Raw genomic sequence first — 12,695 nt, 5'->3', positions numbered from 1 at the left:
TGTGCTAAATTGGGACAAAATGCATTCATGGCGCGTACATCAGAGTTTAGTGTAATTACATAGGTGATTATTGAAAGTTCTCTGCGCTGATTAGTTGCACTTGAGGTGATTATTACGTGATAATTACCTAAGCGGTTTTTTTCAAAATGGCCTCAAGCCGTTTTGTGTAGTTTACCGACGAAAAAATTGTTTTAAAGAAAATGTATATTTTTCAAATAATCACGTAACTATGCAATTATTCACCTCAGGCTCGTCTTCGGCGAATAATTGTTAAACATTATTTGTACTTTTCCCTTTTCATCAGGCTTTACTACAGAGACAAAAATATGCTATGTCGTCGACCCATCGAACCACTGAAGGACGACGAGAGAGCGAATCATCTTTTCCCAGTTACAGATATTTGCAGCTGACATAATGTCTTCAATTTCAGACCTCTGGCTGTGCTGTGAAAATGATCATGTTCCCGAAATATTTTAACAGCAATCTTTTCAGTGGCCAGATTTGATTTACTCACCTTTTTACCAGAAAAAGTTTCTGAGCTCAGAAATTGTACATCTTTAATTTTGTGTTTCTTTGATGGAAACGGATTAGCACTCACTCACACGCCAAAATGACTTATAATCGGAGAGGCTATATATTGGCCGGGAAAACTGGAAGTGATTGATAGTTTATTCAGGTCAACTGTATCCTATGTACAAAATAAAACCCTCTAAAATTTCCCATTTTATTTACCAATAACTAATGCAAGAGAAATGTACAGCTTTTTCATTTAAACCAAAACCGACAATTGGTTTTAAATAAATGTATGTGTCACGGAATTAGAAAAAATATTGTGTATAAAGGCCTTGAAAAAAGAATCAAGGTGCCGTAAAATGCTGGTTATTAAAAAATACCTTATTACTGTTTATTTCGCTTCATCTCCTTAGTTATTTTTTTTCGTTTTAAGTTTGCTAAAAATATTTTTTGCGAAGCGTGAAGGAGAAGAGAATCTTCTATAGTGTGAATCGAGGCCTATTTGTTCGATTCAAGAATATAACCAAGTAACCCTGTGTTTTGTTGGATCAGAAGTTATCTTTCTGGCCGAGTTGTTTAAAGGCTTCCGGGATAGCATTATGCGGTGAATATGCACAGTTAAAGCCGCTGATACACGTTGAAACTTTTAGCTGAAACGTATGTGCAACGGCGCTGCAAAAAAATTTCAACAGGCGTTGCACCGTACGCGTGTAACAAAAAAGGTCGAAACTCGTTCGGGTACCGAAATGTTTACATGGCCTTAGCCGGTTTCTGATTGGCTTACGCGGCGTGGCGTAACAAGACCGAGTGAGACCAGTTTCACGAAGTGGTGTTACACGGTGAAACTCCGGTTTTTATTACCACTGCGATTGCTGCGACCGTTGCAGAAGTAGAAAGTGGTTCTACTTTTCGTGAAAGTTGTCTCGCAACGGAAGTTCAAAAAAGTTTCGCGAAACCGACCATGTTAAAGTTGTTACACGGTCCAATGCCTCCAAAAACTTGTTTCGCAGCGCCGTTGCACACAAGTTTCAACTAAAAGTTTCAACGTGTAACAGCGGCTTTAAGTGGATGTAAAGTAAAAGCGTGTGCGAAAACCCTAGTCAACGTTCAACATGGAGTATATTTAAAAATCCGGACAGTGACTTATCCACTGGATAAAGTTATCCGAACTTTGAAAAGCAGGGGCGGATCTAGGGGGAGGGTGCAAGGGGTGCGCACCCCCCCCCCCCCCCCCTGAGATGACCTGCGGCTTTCTAATACAACTGATATTCTGCACCATTCCTTAGTGGTGCACCCTCTCCTAAGAAAAATCCTGGATCCACGTGATCTTGTTTTGACACTTGTCCTTTTTCGAACTCGGTCCAGGCGTTTCTTTTCTGGCGGACGATGTATGCATGAGTGGCTTGGATCCGAGGGTGATTTTAACCATTTGTGGCATCCTGGAACCCTGTATCTTTTGCTGCATATGAGCATTTTGGTTTTTGTTTTGTTTTTTTTCAACTCTTCTCCCCTTCTTCGCGCCAAACAAAAAAAAACTATAATTTGTTTAAAATCTACCAGAACAGAAAATCACATTGGTGTATTTGAGTACAAAAACTCTATTAATATTGGCCGCTTTCTTTTGCTCACTTGACTGCTTTTTTAAAATTTGTCTTACGATTGTTTTCTTCCATCTTTCGCGGAAACTCATAAGCGTTTCAAAACATTCTTCTAAGTATTTACAATTAAAATTTAGGAGTAACAGTTTTGACTAAAAAGGCACGCGCAGACTTTGGATCAACTCGCGCAGGTGATAAAACGGTGCACAGGATTGGTTAAAAAAACAGTGTTCACAACTGAACATAGATGAATTACAATGGACCGTAACCCTAAACGGAGCATACTTTCCTTGTATATCGTTCTATTGAAATAGAAGGTCGTTTAGAGCTGTCTGGTTTTTGCAGAAGTTCATCGCATGGCCAACTACGTATGCTACATTTCGTTGATTACCGGCATATCTTCGCTATAGTTCGGAAATACAGGTTCTTCCCTGTGTCACCGTTCGTACTTTATCACTACCTATGATGGCGTGCCCTTGCTCTATCCACGTTTTCATCAACCTCATATTCAGCGCTTTGATCTTTAATACAGCAACACAATCTCTTGAAAACCGATTTCTTCTCGGCGCGCGCTCGGGTCTTCTCGGCATATTCCGAACCATAATTGAATGTTTCTCTCATATCCCTTCTTTGTCCCTTTTTCGATCTCGCTGTCCGTCGTCTCTTGGCTTCTCTGATTATTTCGTTCTTTTTCCTCAGGAGGGTCCCTGAGTTTGTGTTCAAAAGATCGGGTCCCTCGGGTCTCGGGCCATCGTCTCTGACCAAGGTATCTGTTTGCAAAGATCGCGGACTATCTCCGTCTTTCAAATCAATATCATCAAAGGCTCTGTTATCACCATGATTTCCGACATCTACGGCTCTTTCCATGTAGAAGGGGAAATCTGTCATCGTTTCCGCGTCTGATGTGGTGATTCTGTCACAGGCTTTCTCTTTTGTTTTTGTCAGAGTGAGAAACTGAATTTCATTTTCTTGTTCTCGACATGTTTCCTCAATTCTCTTCTGTTTATTGAGTAATGCTTTTTCACGGAGCTGTGAACTTTCTAAGCAAGATTCAAAATCTTTTTCTCTTTCGAGTGCATCGCTAAGTTCATCCAGAGCTTCTGTGAGATCGCTTTCCAAAACGACGATTTTTTGTTTGAAGTCCTCTGTCACCCTCTGCGGGATGTAAACATTGTTATTTATTAAAAATTCACAAGGTAGCCAGTGTAATTTTGCGCATCTCTTTTTGCGCCTTGATAATGTATTCAAGTGAAGCTATGATCCTCCCAGTTATTACAATTGCGTAGAGAAGCTTGAAAATTTCAGGACTTCAACGGGGTTTGAACCCGTGACCTCGCGATACCGGTGCGACGCTCTAACCAACTGAGCTATGAAGCCACTGACGTTGGGAGCTGGTCATTTGTGGTCATTCCTCACGGGAACATTAGAACCCACAAATGACCAGCCCCCAACGTCAGTGGCTTCATAGCTCAGTTGGTTAGAGCGTCGCACCTGTATCGCAAGGTCACGGGTTCAAACCCCGTTGAAGACCTGAATTCTTCAGGCTTCTCTACGCAATTACAAAAATTGCGTTCATAGCTGCGAGGATCATAGCTTCACTTGATTTCATATCCGCAGTTCATATATGATCCATTTGATATATCATTTCATCATTGATAGTAATGTATGTGAAGCTGCGTAACCTGACTTGCAGGCAGTGTCGATAGTATGGTCCCGTAAATCAAAACCAAAGAAAAAATTGAGTACCGACATTCAGCTTAACTTAAACCAATGACTTTAATTTACAGCAAGAAACATATGTTGAAACTATTGTATGGAAAGTGACTATCCGTAATTAAAACATTTGTTCAGTCCTTGGGCTAAATCAGAAAATTTTCCCAGCCTGTTTAAAAATGTCGAGAAGCAAATAATGTCAATATAAAGATTGAAAGTAATGCTTGCACTTATCAGGGTAATTTAAGCAATTGTCTCACACAGACACATGACAAATTCTTCTTCACGGGATACGAACCCCTGATCTCTTCTATGCCGTTGTAATGACCTACCAACTGAGCGATGAAGCCACACACTTTACTTAGTTGGAAGCAGGTCAGTTTGTCCAGCTCATGTTTTCCCGTGACAGGAATAATGAAGGAGATGTGCTGATAAGTGCAAGCATCACTTTCAATCTTTCGTCAATAACCTGCACTTCAAATAAACGTTTCTTTTCTTAATGACAACATAACTTTCGAGAACTTGATGAGGATATCTTGGAGCGGAGGACTCGACTAAACGTCTTAAACAGCAAAGCGGCAAGCAATGCACACATGCACATAATCCAAACAAAAATGCATTATTTTACTAACTAACCGATCCCATGCAGGTGGAAGTTGAATAATGGAAAATCAAAATCGCTGGTAGGGAATTTTGAAGTCCGTTAAGTTGGAAAGTCAGAAGTGATCCGTGTCCGTCAACTCACCTCTCTCTCCTTCTGTTCCATATACAAACGAAGTTTTAAATCGAAATTTTCTTTCTTCAGCTCTTGAATAAGCTGAAAAAACGGTAAAGTAAAAGCCACATAGGTTAAAATGAGTAATTAGGCCTTGAGATGCTTTTGAAACTTTTTGATCCAAGCTTTCGCTGATCTACGGCATCATCATCCCTGCTGCTGATGATGATGATGATGACACCGTAGATCGGCGAACTTGGATTAAAATTTTCAACAGCAACTCAAGGCCTCGCTCACACAGTTTATTCATTTTCCCTAAAATACGCAAAAAAAGATCTTACAATAGAATGGCCCGCAAAATAGCAATTGCTAATCTAGGCGGCCCAGTTGAAAGAAAAAAAATAAAATTAAAGGAAAGGAAGGAAAACATATTTTAAGTTACAATAACTCGTATTTCTATCATAAATTTATAAGGACGGTAGAGGAAAACTAAAGGACAAAATCGACGCCACATAGGTTAACAAAGAAACTGATTGGTAACCGCTATGAGATTTAATAGTTTGCTGAATTTAGTCTTAGTCATAGTTTATTCCGACACGAAAAAAATTGACATGCTAAGATAGTAAATAGAGATAAGTAAGATATAAAACCCTGAGCCAGTCGAGATTTGAATCTATTTACGCAGTGAAATTAACATTTTAATGAATCAAAGGTATCTTGACTATGCTAATAGTAAGTTTGTTCTCTTGTAACTAGACTAGACTGTTTAACTCAAGGTCTCAAAATTAAGCCAAACAGATCTTAGTTTTTTCAACCCGAACTTAAGATCTAAAGAATTTTTGTCGTTTTAGATTGCAATTTGCTTGCAAGCAATTGTATTGAGTACTTTTATTGACTTGTTTTTTTTTTTTCATTGAAACTCACACAGAAGACGTAAATTTATTGAATTTTACTTAAAGAATTCTACACAAAGATTTTTTTTTTATTTTAAGCAATAATAAATGTGTTTGTTTACCGTTTCGTGGTCCTTGAATGTATGACTGGCAGTGGAAGCTGTAAAAACATGAAAATTGCCATAAGCAATATCAATAGCCTCGTAACGCTCACTTAACTTCGATTACAAAGAAGTAATAACCACAGATTTCGAAGGCCAAAAAACAAATTTCAGTAGAAAGCTGCAGAAGCTTACATTTTCTTTACTTCAATACTTGAACAAGTTTAGTGTTGTCGTTTGAGAGTTTTGAAAAAAGCACAGATTGGTTTGACAGTTTTTCGGAATAAAATGAAGACAAATGAATTCCATGTATGGATATTATTTATTTAGACTGCAAGGTTGCATAATCAATTGCTCTTTTCCTTCATAAGAATTCATAACTCAAGAAGAGCGGAAATTTCTGTCATACTTGAGGCACAAAACTTGGAAAAAACGTTCGAAGAAACCTTCTTTTTATTTCTTTTTACCCCCTCCTGAAAGCAGATGAATTACTTATTACTTACGACTTAAGGCCTCCAGCTGTTCCACACTTCGATAGCTTTGCATTTTCGCTCTTTCTTCGAGATTTTCCCCTAAAGAAACAGCAACGTTTGAGCAAATGCGGTCATTCTAGTATGAATGATTATTTTTTAATCAACCAGGCAAAAGTTCATATCAAAGAATAATTAAAAATCATTGAAGCATCCATGTTTAATAGCACAAGTCTTTTGCCAATGCATTGATCGCGATATTACGCGCAAATAAACTTGCCACAAAAATAGATGCGACCCTATTTCCGAGTCTAGAGTCGATGTTTATATTGAACACGCTCGTTCTTGCTTTTAATCAGTAAAAACACTGGTACTTACTACAATTTCCCAACAACTCGACCAATTTGATCAATTCTCTTCTGTACGCGGGATCGTTCAATGAGGACGAATAATTATCACTCTCATTATAATCCTTGAGCCTTCGATGATCAGTCTATTTACCCTATATGCCAGACGTTGTTATGCTTTCGATTAAAAGCTCAGGTTTTAGTTTCTGACACTCGCATGATAGCGCATCGTCGATTCATGAATATTTTCCACATAACACATCATCCATCAAAAGGAATAATTTGCACGTATTATTTCCGCTCTGTAACTCAGCCAATGGCATGGCTGGCAGACAATTTGCTATGACAAGAATAAAGAGGAAGCCTTACGTTTTCTTGTCAGTGACGGGGGCAGGTTGAATCTGGCATATTCTAAACTTGAAAACGAAAGAGAGAAATCTGGAATCTCAAAAGGAACAATTTTTGCTAGGAATGATCTTCCCTCTTTGAATATTCCGGATCGAAACTCCGCCATTGCATATTTTAGAAAAAAGACACAAACCAAGAAGATGTTCCCAGTTAAACTAAATGGCGACCTTCCTTTGCCCCTTTTGCTTGACAAATTAGAGTTTAGGGACCCGTCTCTGTGACAAGACAGAAAATTGCGGTGAATACGGTTGATATCGCATCAGCACAACGTATAGCATTCGCATTTCCTTCAGGACTCTGAAAAGGGCAAAATTTCCGTCTCAGCTACTGTTATTTTCCATAAAAATGACTGGAAAAGCTATAAAAAGAATTTGCTTATTCTGATAGCAAGGTAAAACACTTGTTAATTTCAAGAAATATCCCGGTACCAACATGAAGTGCGAAATCATTCTTGTATTGTAGACCAACTTATACTCACACGACTCTGCCGCATCCCACAGTTTCATTGCGTTCAACTTGACACATTTGAAAATTAAGTTCTCTCAGTTCGATGCAAAACAACTAACCTTTTCTGTCTGCCATATGCATTGTTAATCCTTGTTAATTAAACGGTAAATAGTGACGATAAATGTCAAATTGGTTGCTGAAAAGCTTCGCAGTTGCCAAACCCAACACGATTTGGTGTTTGAGGTGGATATTGCTTTCCCTTTTACGTCACATTTGGTTTCATGCACGCAATTTCGCTGTCCTATAATATTTTAAGTAGATATTGAAGCGCCATTGTAAATCTGTTCACGTTGAATTAATACAAAGCCATTATTTCAGAGACAAGAACAAAGAAGAAATGTTTAACAACTTTAAGTTATTTTACAGCATTTTGCCTGATAGAAACAGAGTTAGTAGATAGAAAGGCGAGTTTGTCAAATGGAAACTTTAAAGAGGTGTGAATAGTAGTTTTCACAGATAAATATCAAAGTTGCCAAGTTTGATAGGATAAAAGTCACACAGTCGTAATTTCAATGATTATACGACCGTCATATTGCGCTGTAGTTTCCGGGTATGGCAAAAATAGAAACTACGTATGCTGTACACGCTAAGTAGATGTAAAGACTTTTGTCAATTTAACTGCTAAAGGCCTTAGTAACGGTGATTTTGGTGATAAGGGTTAAAAGCAAAGAGAAGTAACACGTTTTTTGGTCATCTTGTTAGCGCAAAAGGTATTGCAAGCGGATACACAAGCGATATATCGTTAATATAGTCGTAACTATATAGTAAATCATGACATACAGACGCAATAAGTGAAAGTGACGATATACTTTCTGTTTTCTCAAGTCACATTCGACCATAGTCGCATACAGTTAGTATCATACAGTTCCAGACATGCTGTATCGTTCGACTACATAAATGAAAATTGGGAGTTCCAACTGAGATAAATACCGTTAGCTGCGGTTATTCAAAATATTTTTTACAACGTAGGATCCACGTCTGTGTGTCATATTAGAGAGGTTTCTGAGCATCGAGTTTACGGCTGATGTCAGGCACAGACTTTCATTCTGCCAAAGATCGAAGACAGTTGTTCCATTTAGCTAATTTCTTGCTTGTTATCTATAGATATTAAACAACTACTAGAGAAATGAAATTTAGAGCAAAGCAATTTTCATGCTTTTTTCACGAGTAGCTGAGCCTGCCCTTTCCGTTTCCTTATTAACGTTTTGCTCAGTCACCGACATACATTACCAAGAATTCATCAAGTAACGTGAAAATCCCCATAGAGACGAGTTTTAATTTAATTTAATTTAATTTATATATTAGTTCTATTTAATTTAACTGAAATTCTTTTCTGTTCTCTGACCTTTTTATTTATATGATTATAACCAACCCATCAAACCGATCACTATTAGCTCCGGCTCTCGGTTTGTTATATAAGGCTACTGCCGAAGTAATTCTATACTCACACATCAATAATACGAGTACGTTTTTTTTTTTCCTTTTTGGAGATATTTACCTTAAAAACAAGTTTCGCTCGGTACCAGCCATTGACTTTGCATTTTAGTTTGTCTTTCATAAAAAAACCGTGGCTGAAAACGCGTTGAACCGCCAGCAAGAATCAAACGATCTCAAACCAGAATCATCGTTTCAAACTAGTGACCCAATTGTGAATGCTGCTACTTAATTCCGATAAGAATATGTTCTGGAGATCGAGGAAAAGCCAGGCCCTTCCCCTTTTTAAACCAGCGGGTTTTGTGACTTACATTACGCCGTAGCACATAGTAAATAGCTGATAGAAGAAAGCATCACTGGGGCATAGAGCTAACGTTAACGTTCAAACAAATACACAAATGACGCTGAAAAAGGAGCAGTAAACTGCATTTTGCATTGTTATTTGCACGAATTCGTCGCATGCAGTCGCGTGGCCCGTGGTACCATAAAGAAAATCGTTTAAAGCCCTTATTTTCGACGAAAATGCGGGTTTTCAGCGCTAAATGGAAAAATTAAAATTTAAAACTCTCGTTTGGCACAAGTTATAAAAAAAATGTAATGTGCAAAAATAATTAGCGCGTATCGTCCATCAACTTTCCTGAAAAAACGTCAGTATCGAGTTTACATTCTCTTGAAATTTACCGGTGGTATTCCCCAGCCAGTCCAGATATGTATTAAAAAATTTACTGTGATCTCACCTGCAATATTTTCCATTCGGATTGTAACATTAAAGTTTCTCTCAGTGATTCAAATTTGACTTCCAAGTTATTCAAACGCTTTCTCCATTCGACAGTGAAAAGAAATATTAATGCGCGCTTGTGACTAAAATATTAATGAGTGTCGTAACTCAACAAATATAACCTGTTTTGTATGATGATTTGAGCCAATGAGAGTGCGACTTTTCAAAGGCTATTTTATTACCATGCTTTTTAAGTCAATAGCGTGGCGCAAGGAGAATGCTGGAAAGGAGAATTTCGATAACTTATTCTTTACAGTAGTACCATTTCGTTTTTACGGACACTCTCTTTATGAGCTCGATAGAATCAACATTATGAACGAAAAATAATGATTTAAAAAAAAATCATCTTAACCACGCGCAGATTTGAAAACCTGAGGCTTTAAAGCCGTTTCTGAAAGCAACAGGAATTTCATAACAGAAATGTTCCTTTTGACGAGTCGTACCTTAGCAACAACGCTCTTCCAAGTAATGTTTTTGAATTTTAAGATAATCAAAGATGCAAATAATTCGAGGCGACCTGTAAAACATGACTACTCTACGTGATGCGAACTTCCATGGATGTTACTAACGGCTTGATTTAAAACATCAAACTGGTATCAATTATTACAGTCTTCTCTTCGGTGACAATTGGCCAGTTTCATTATCGCCAGAGAGTCTAGCCGGCTTTCCAAATTATTGCATCCGGTTACAATATCGTTCCCCGTTAACTGAATGACTAGCCTGCATGCACGTTATCTCTTCGCTTCTCAGTCTCGGCCTGTCTTTCTCGCTCGCCCCGCTAAGAGAAAGCCTCTACTCGCAGGCTATTGAATGACTAGCTGTTATTGCCATAGCAAATTTCCCTTATAAAAACACTTTTATAATGATCGAAATAAAATGTTTCATGCTTTCTACCTACGTAGCATAACTGGAAAGGAAATCTTCCAAACCATTCACGTCGATCTGTCTTTACCAATACTAAATTTCGAACGTTTTTCTGCATATTCCAGAAAAATTGTCTTGAAAAAGGTAGTCTTGTTGTCGGCAATGAGGTGCATACACATATTTTAGAAGTCGATTGGTCATCGGGAATTCATCTATTGCGTTAACCGTTGCCCTTTTAAGCTCGCCATGATACTGTCCTATTGGTCTATATGACCAATACACCGTTGTATCATATACAACCTACCTAGCAAACCAAGATTTTCCATCGATGTGCAAAGAACATAGATATCGTAATACGTATACTCCCTGGCAGTGTCTTCCTACTGCCAATGGACTGGGGACAAGAACGCGAGAACCTGGATTATTTGGTCTATACTGTATCTATTTAATTCACTTTGAGACGCCTGGCAAGTGATGTCAAAACAATCTTGACGCATTAATTAAACGTCTGTCTGTTAAGTGTTTGGGGCGCTGACGTAAGTGGTTTTATTCATCTAGAGAATGTGTTCTGGACAGAGTACAACATTGTTCTCGTTAAGTTCATGTGCTTTTCTTAAGTTTATGTCATCATCAATTTGCTTCCGCATAATCCATTGCCACGATACTTACGATTGTTGCCGGTAGCAACCGTTCGCTACTACAGTGTGTTCTGGAACCTTGCAAAGGACTCCCCGTGCCACCCATGCTAGTCAGTGGATGGACAAACGACAGGTATGAAAAGGAGAAGTCAAAATATCTTGATGTTTGTTGATCAAAACCGCACATGACCCTATGGTCTCGGTACCGGACAATTCATTCGCTTATCTCGTATGTTTTTTTCTCTCGCGGCTGTTTCTTGTCGGACATTCCTATTTTTTGTTCGGCCCTTGAAAAGCCCAGGCTTGCAAGATCTTCCAGTATCGGGAACTACGCAAAGATTTCAATTTCCCATTCGATTATGCGAATAAGGACTCGCCCACGCATGTACCCAAGGGGGAGGTCGAGGTCAAGAGTGGCAAATTTCGCCATGTATGGCTATGGATTGGAACCATATTCGAGCAGGAACCCATGACCCGGAGCCTACAACTCTACTGTGTTCGTGTAACGGCGTTTTCAAAGACCGATTTATTTTTATTGAATTTCCCGCGAATGAGACTCCCACAGGAGCCCGATGACCACTTAATTAAGCTGACGTCATAGGGTCACCGAACCGGAACTGCCTTTGTTTTTTGACCTAATTCGCGAGAAGGGCTAGTCTAAAAATAAACCTATTTGTGAAAACGCCGTTTCACAGACGCTGTATGGAAGTTGCACGGTCCAGATGGGCTCCTGATTCGAGGCAATACTGAAAAGGCTCCAATTAATATTACCGATAGTTATATGAGCTTCCACGCTCATGGTCGTTGCAAAAGAACACGACGTGGCTCAACAAGGTCAGCGCTAAAAGAGGCTATATCACGCAAAATGACGTAAATTCATGACACCCAAAATGTCCAAAAAAAATAGAATGAAACCTTGCAATAACCACTTAAATTTGTTGAACAACATATAAAAAATACAGCAAAAGGAAAGACTGAAGCATGGATGGACCGGCACAAATAGACAAGATTGAAATAGATTGCAATTGGAGTCGGGTAATCTTAAAAAAGGTCGGCCCGACGTTTTCAAGTGTATGGCGAAATCGCCTGGATAAAGGTCTTTTTAGCTCAGAATTGTAACGATAATTTTATAAGTAAAGGAATTCCACATTACCATTTTCGAGTTTTAAATACGTGATGATTAACTAAAGATTTTTCCTAAACACCCTAAAATAACGTGAAAGGGATGATGAATAAATAATAAAGCGCCTGAGGCAGCCACTGATGAAACGTTTCACAATGACCTTGAAGCATAGCTTACAAGAAGCCAAAATAATTTATTATCTGAGCAAGGAAAATTGAAGTACTCTATAGGAGAGATACTCTATGTTGTGAATTTTGTCTTTGTCATCGGCTACCATATTTATACTGCACAAAAGAGAAAAGTAGCTACCGACCGACTTTCTGATACCGGAATAGGAAAGAGTTAAATAACACGTACGATGGATTTGATCGATTTTTGCAATGATGGTTACAACGACCGATTAAATCTCTTCAAGGCTACTAAGAGGAATTACGATTACCAATAGCTTATTTACCTATGTCCGGCGGTAGAATATCACCTCGATCACGTCCATTGAATTTTCTTTTACTTCATACATGTCGCCATGGATTACAGACGAGATGATTACACTTTATATGCCCGGAAACGACGAGAGGTAGCATGTGACAAGCGAA

The 12,695-nt window shown here is 38.6% G+C and overlaps 2 protein-coding genes across 6 annotated transcripts in view; one reads left to right on the top strand and one right to left on the bottom strand.

Annotated features, from left to right (window-relative positions):
• LOC138011444 (uncharacterized) overlaps positions 1 to 905 on the top strand; it is a 20,274-nt gene extending 19,369 nt beyond the window's left edge. Inside the window, exon 19 of the mRNA XM_068858436.1 lies at positions 305 to 905. Within this exon, the coding sequence (XP_068714537.1) occupies positions 305 to 410 (106 nt within the window). The 3' untranslated portion in view covers positions 411 to 905. The remainder of the gene's footprint in view (positions 1 to 304) is intronic.
• On the bottom strand, positions 656 to 12,695 carry LOC138011447 (uncharacterized). Of its 5 annotated transcripts, none has more exons than XM_068858443.1 (5): positions 12,557 to 12,695; positions 6,037 to 6,105; positions 5,555 to 5,592; positions 4,570 to 4,641; positions 656 to 3,266 (listed from the first exon to the last, which is right to left on the bottom strand). In XM_068858443.1, the coding sequence occupies exons 2-5, from the start codon at positions 6,077 to 6,079 to the stop codon at positions 2,568 to 2,570; spliced, it is 852 nt and encodes a 283-aa protein (XP_068714544.1). In that variant the 5' UTR covers positions 6,080 to 6,105; positions 12,557 to 12,695; the 3' UTR covers positions 656 to 2,567. The 5 variants fall into 5 exon arrangements, with proteins under 5 accessions (XP_068714544.1, XP_068714541.1, XP_068714542.1 ...); XM_068858440.1 differs by lacking the exon at positions 12,557 to 12,695 and adding an exon at positions 7,325 to 7,477 and having other exon boundaries at positions 1,983 to 3,266; XM_068858441.1 differs by lacking the exon at positions 12,557 to 12,695 and adding an exon at positions 10,646 to 10,725 and having other exon boundaries at positions 2,534 to 3,266.

The sequence above is a fragment of the Montipora foliosa genome, chromosome 7 (assembly GCF_036669935.1).
Source record: "Montipora foliosa isolate CH-2021 chromosome 7, ASM3666993v2, whole genome shotgun sequence".
In the NCBI taxonomy this organism is placed as follows: domain Eukaryota; kingdom Metazoa; phylum Cnidaria; class Anthozoa; order Scleractinia; family Acroporidae; genus Montipora; species Montipora foliosa.
The sequence above is the reverse complement of the archived record's forward strand: the minus strand, read 5'-3'. Positions and strand labels throughout refer to the sequence as shown.

Coding starts and splice junctions, on each gene's coding strand:
- LOC138011447 (XM_068858441.1), bottom strand. CDS start 10,667: ATGGAAAATCTTGGTTTGCTAG. Junction 5,593..6,036: donor ACAGCTGGAGGCCTTAAGTC/GTAAGTAATAAG, acceptor ATGTTTTTACAG/CTTCCACTGCCAGTCATACA. Junction 4,642..5,554: donor CATTCAAGGACCACGAAACG/GTAAACAAACAC, acceptor CCGTTTTTTCAG/CTTATTCAAGAGCTGAAGAA.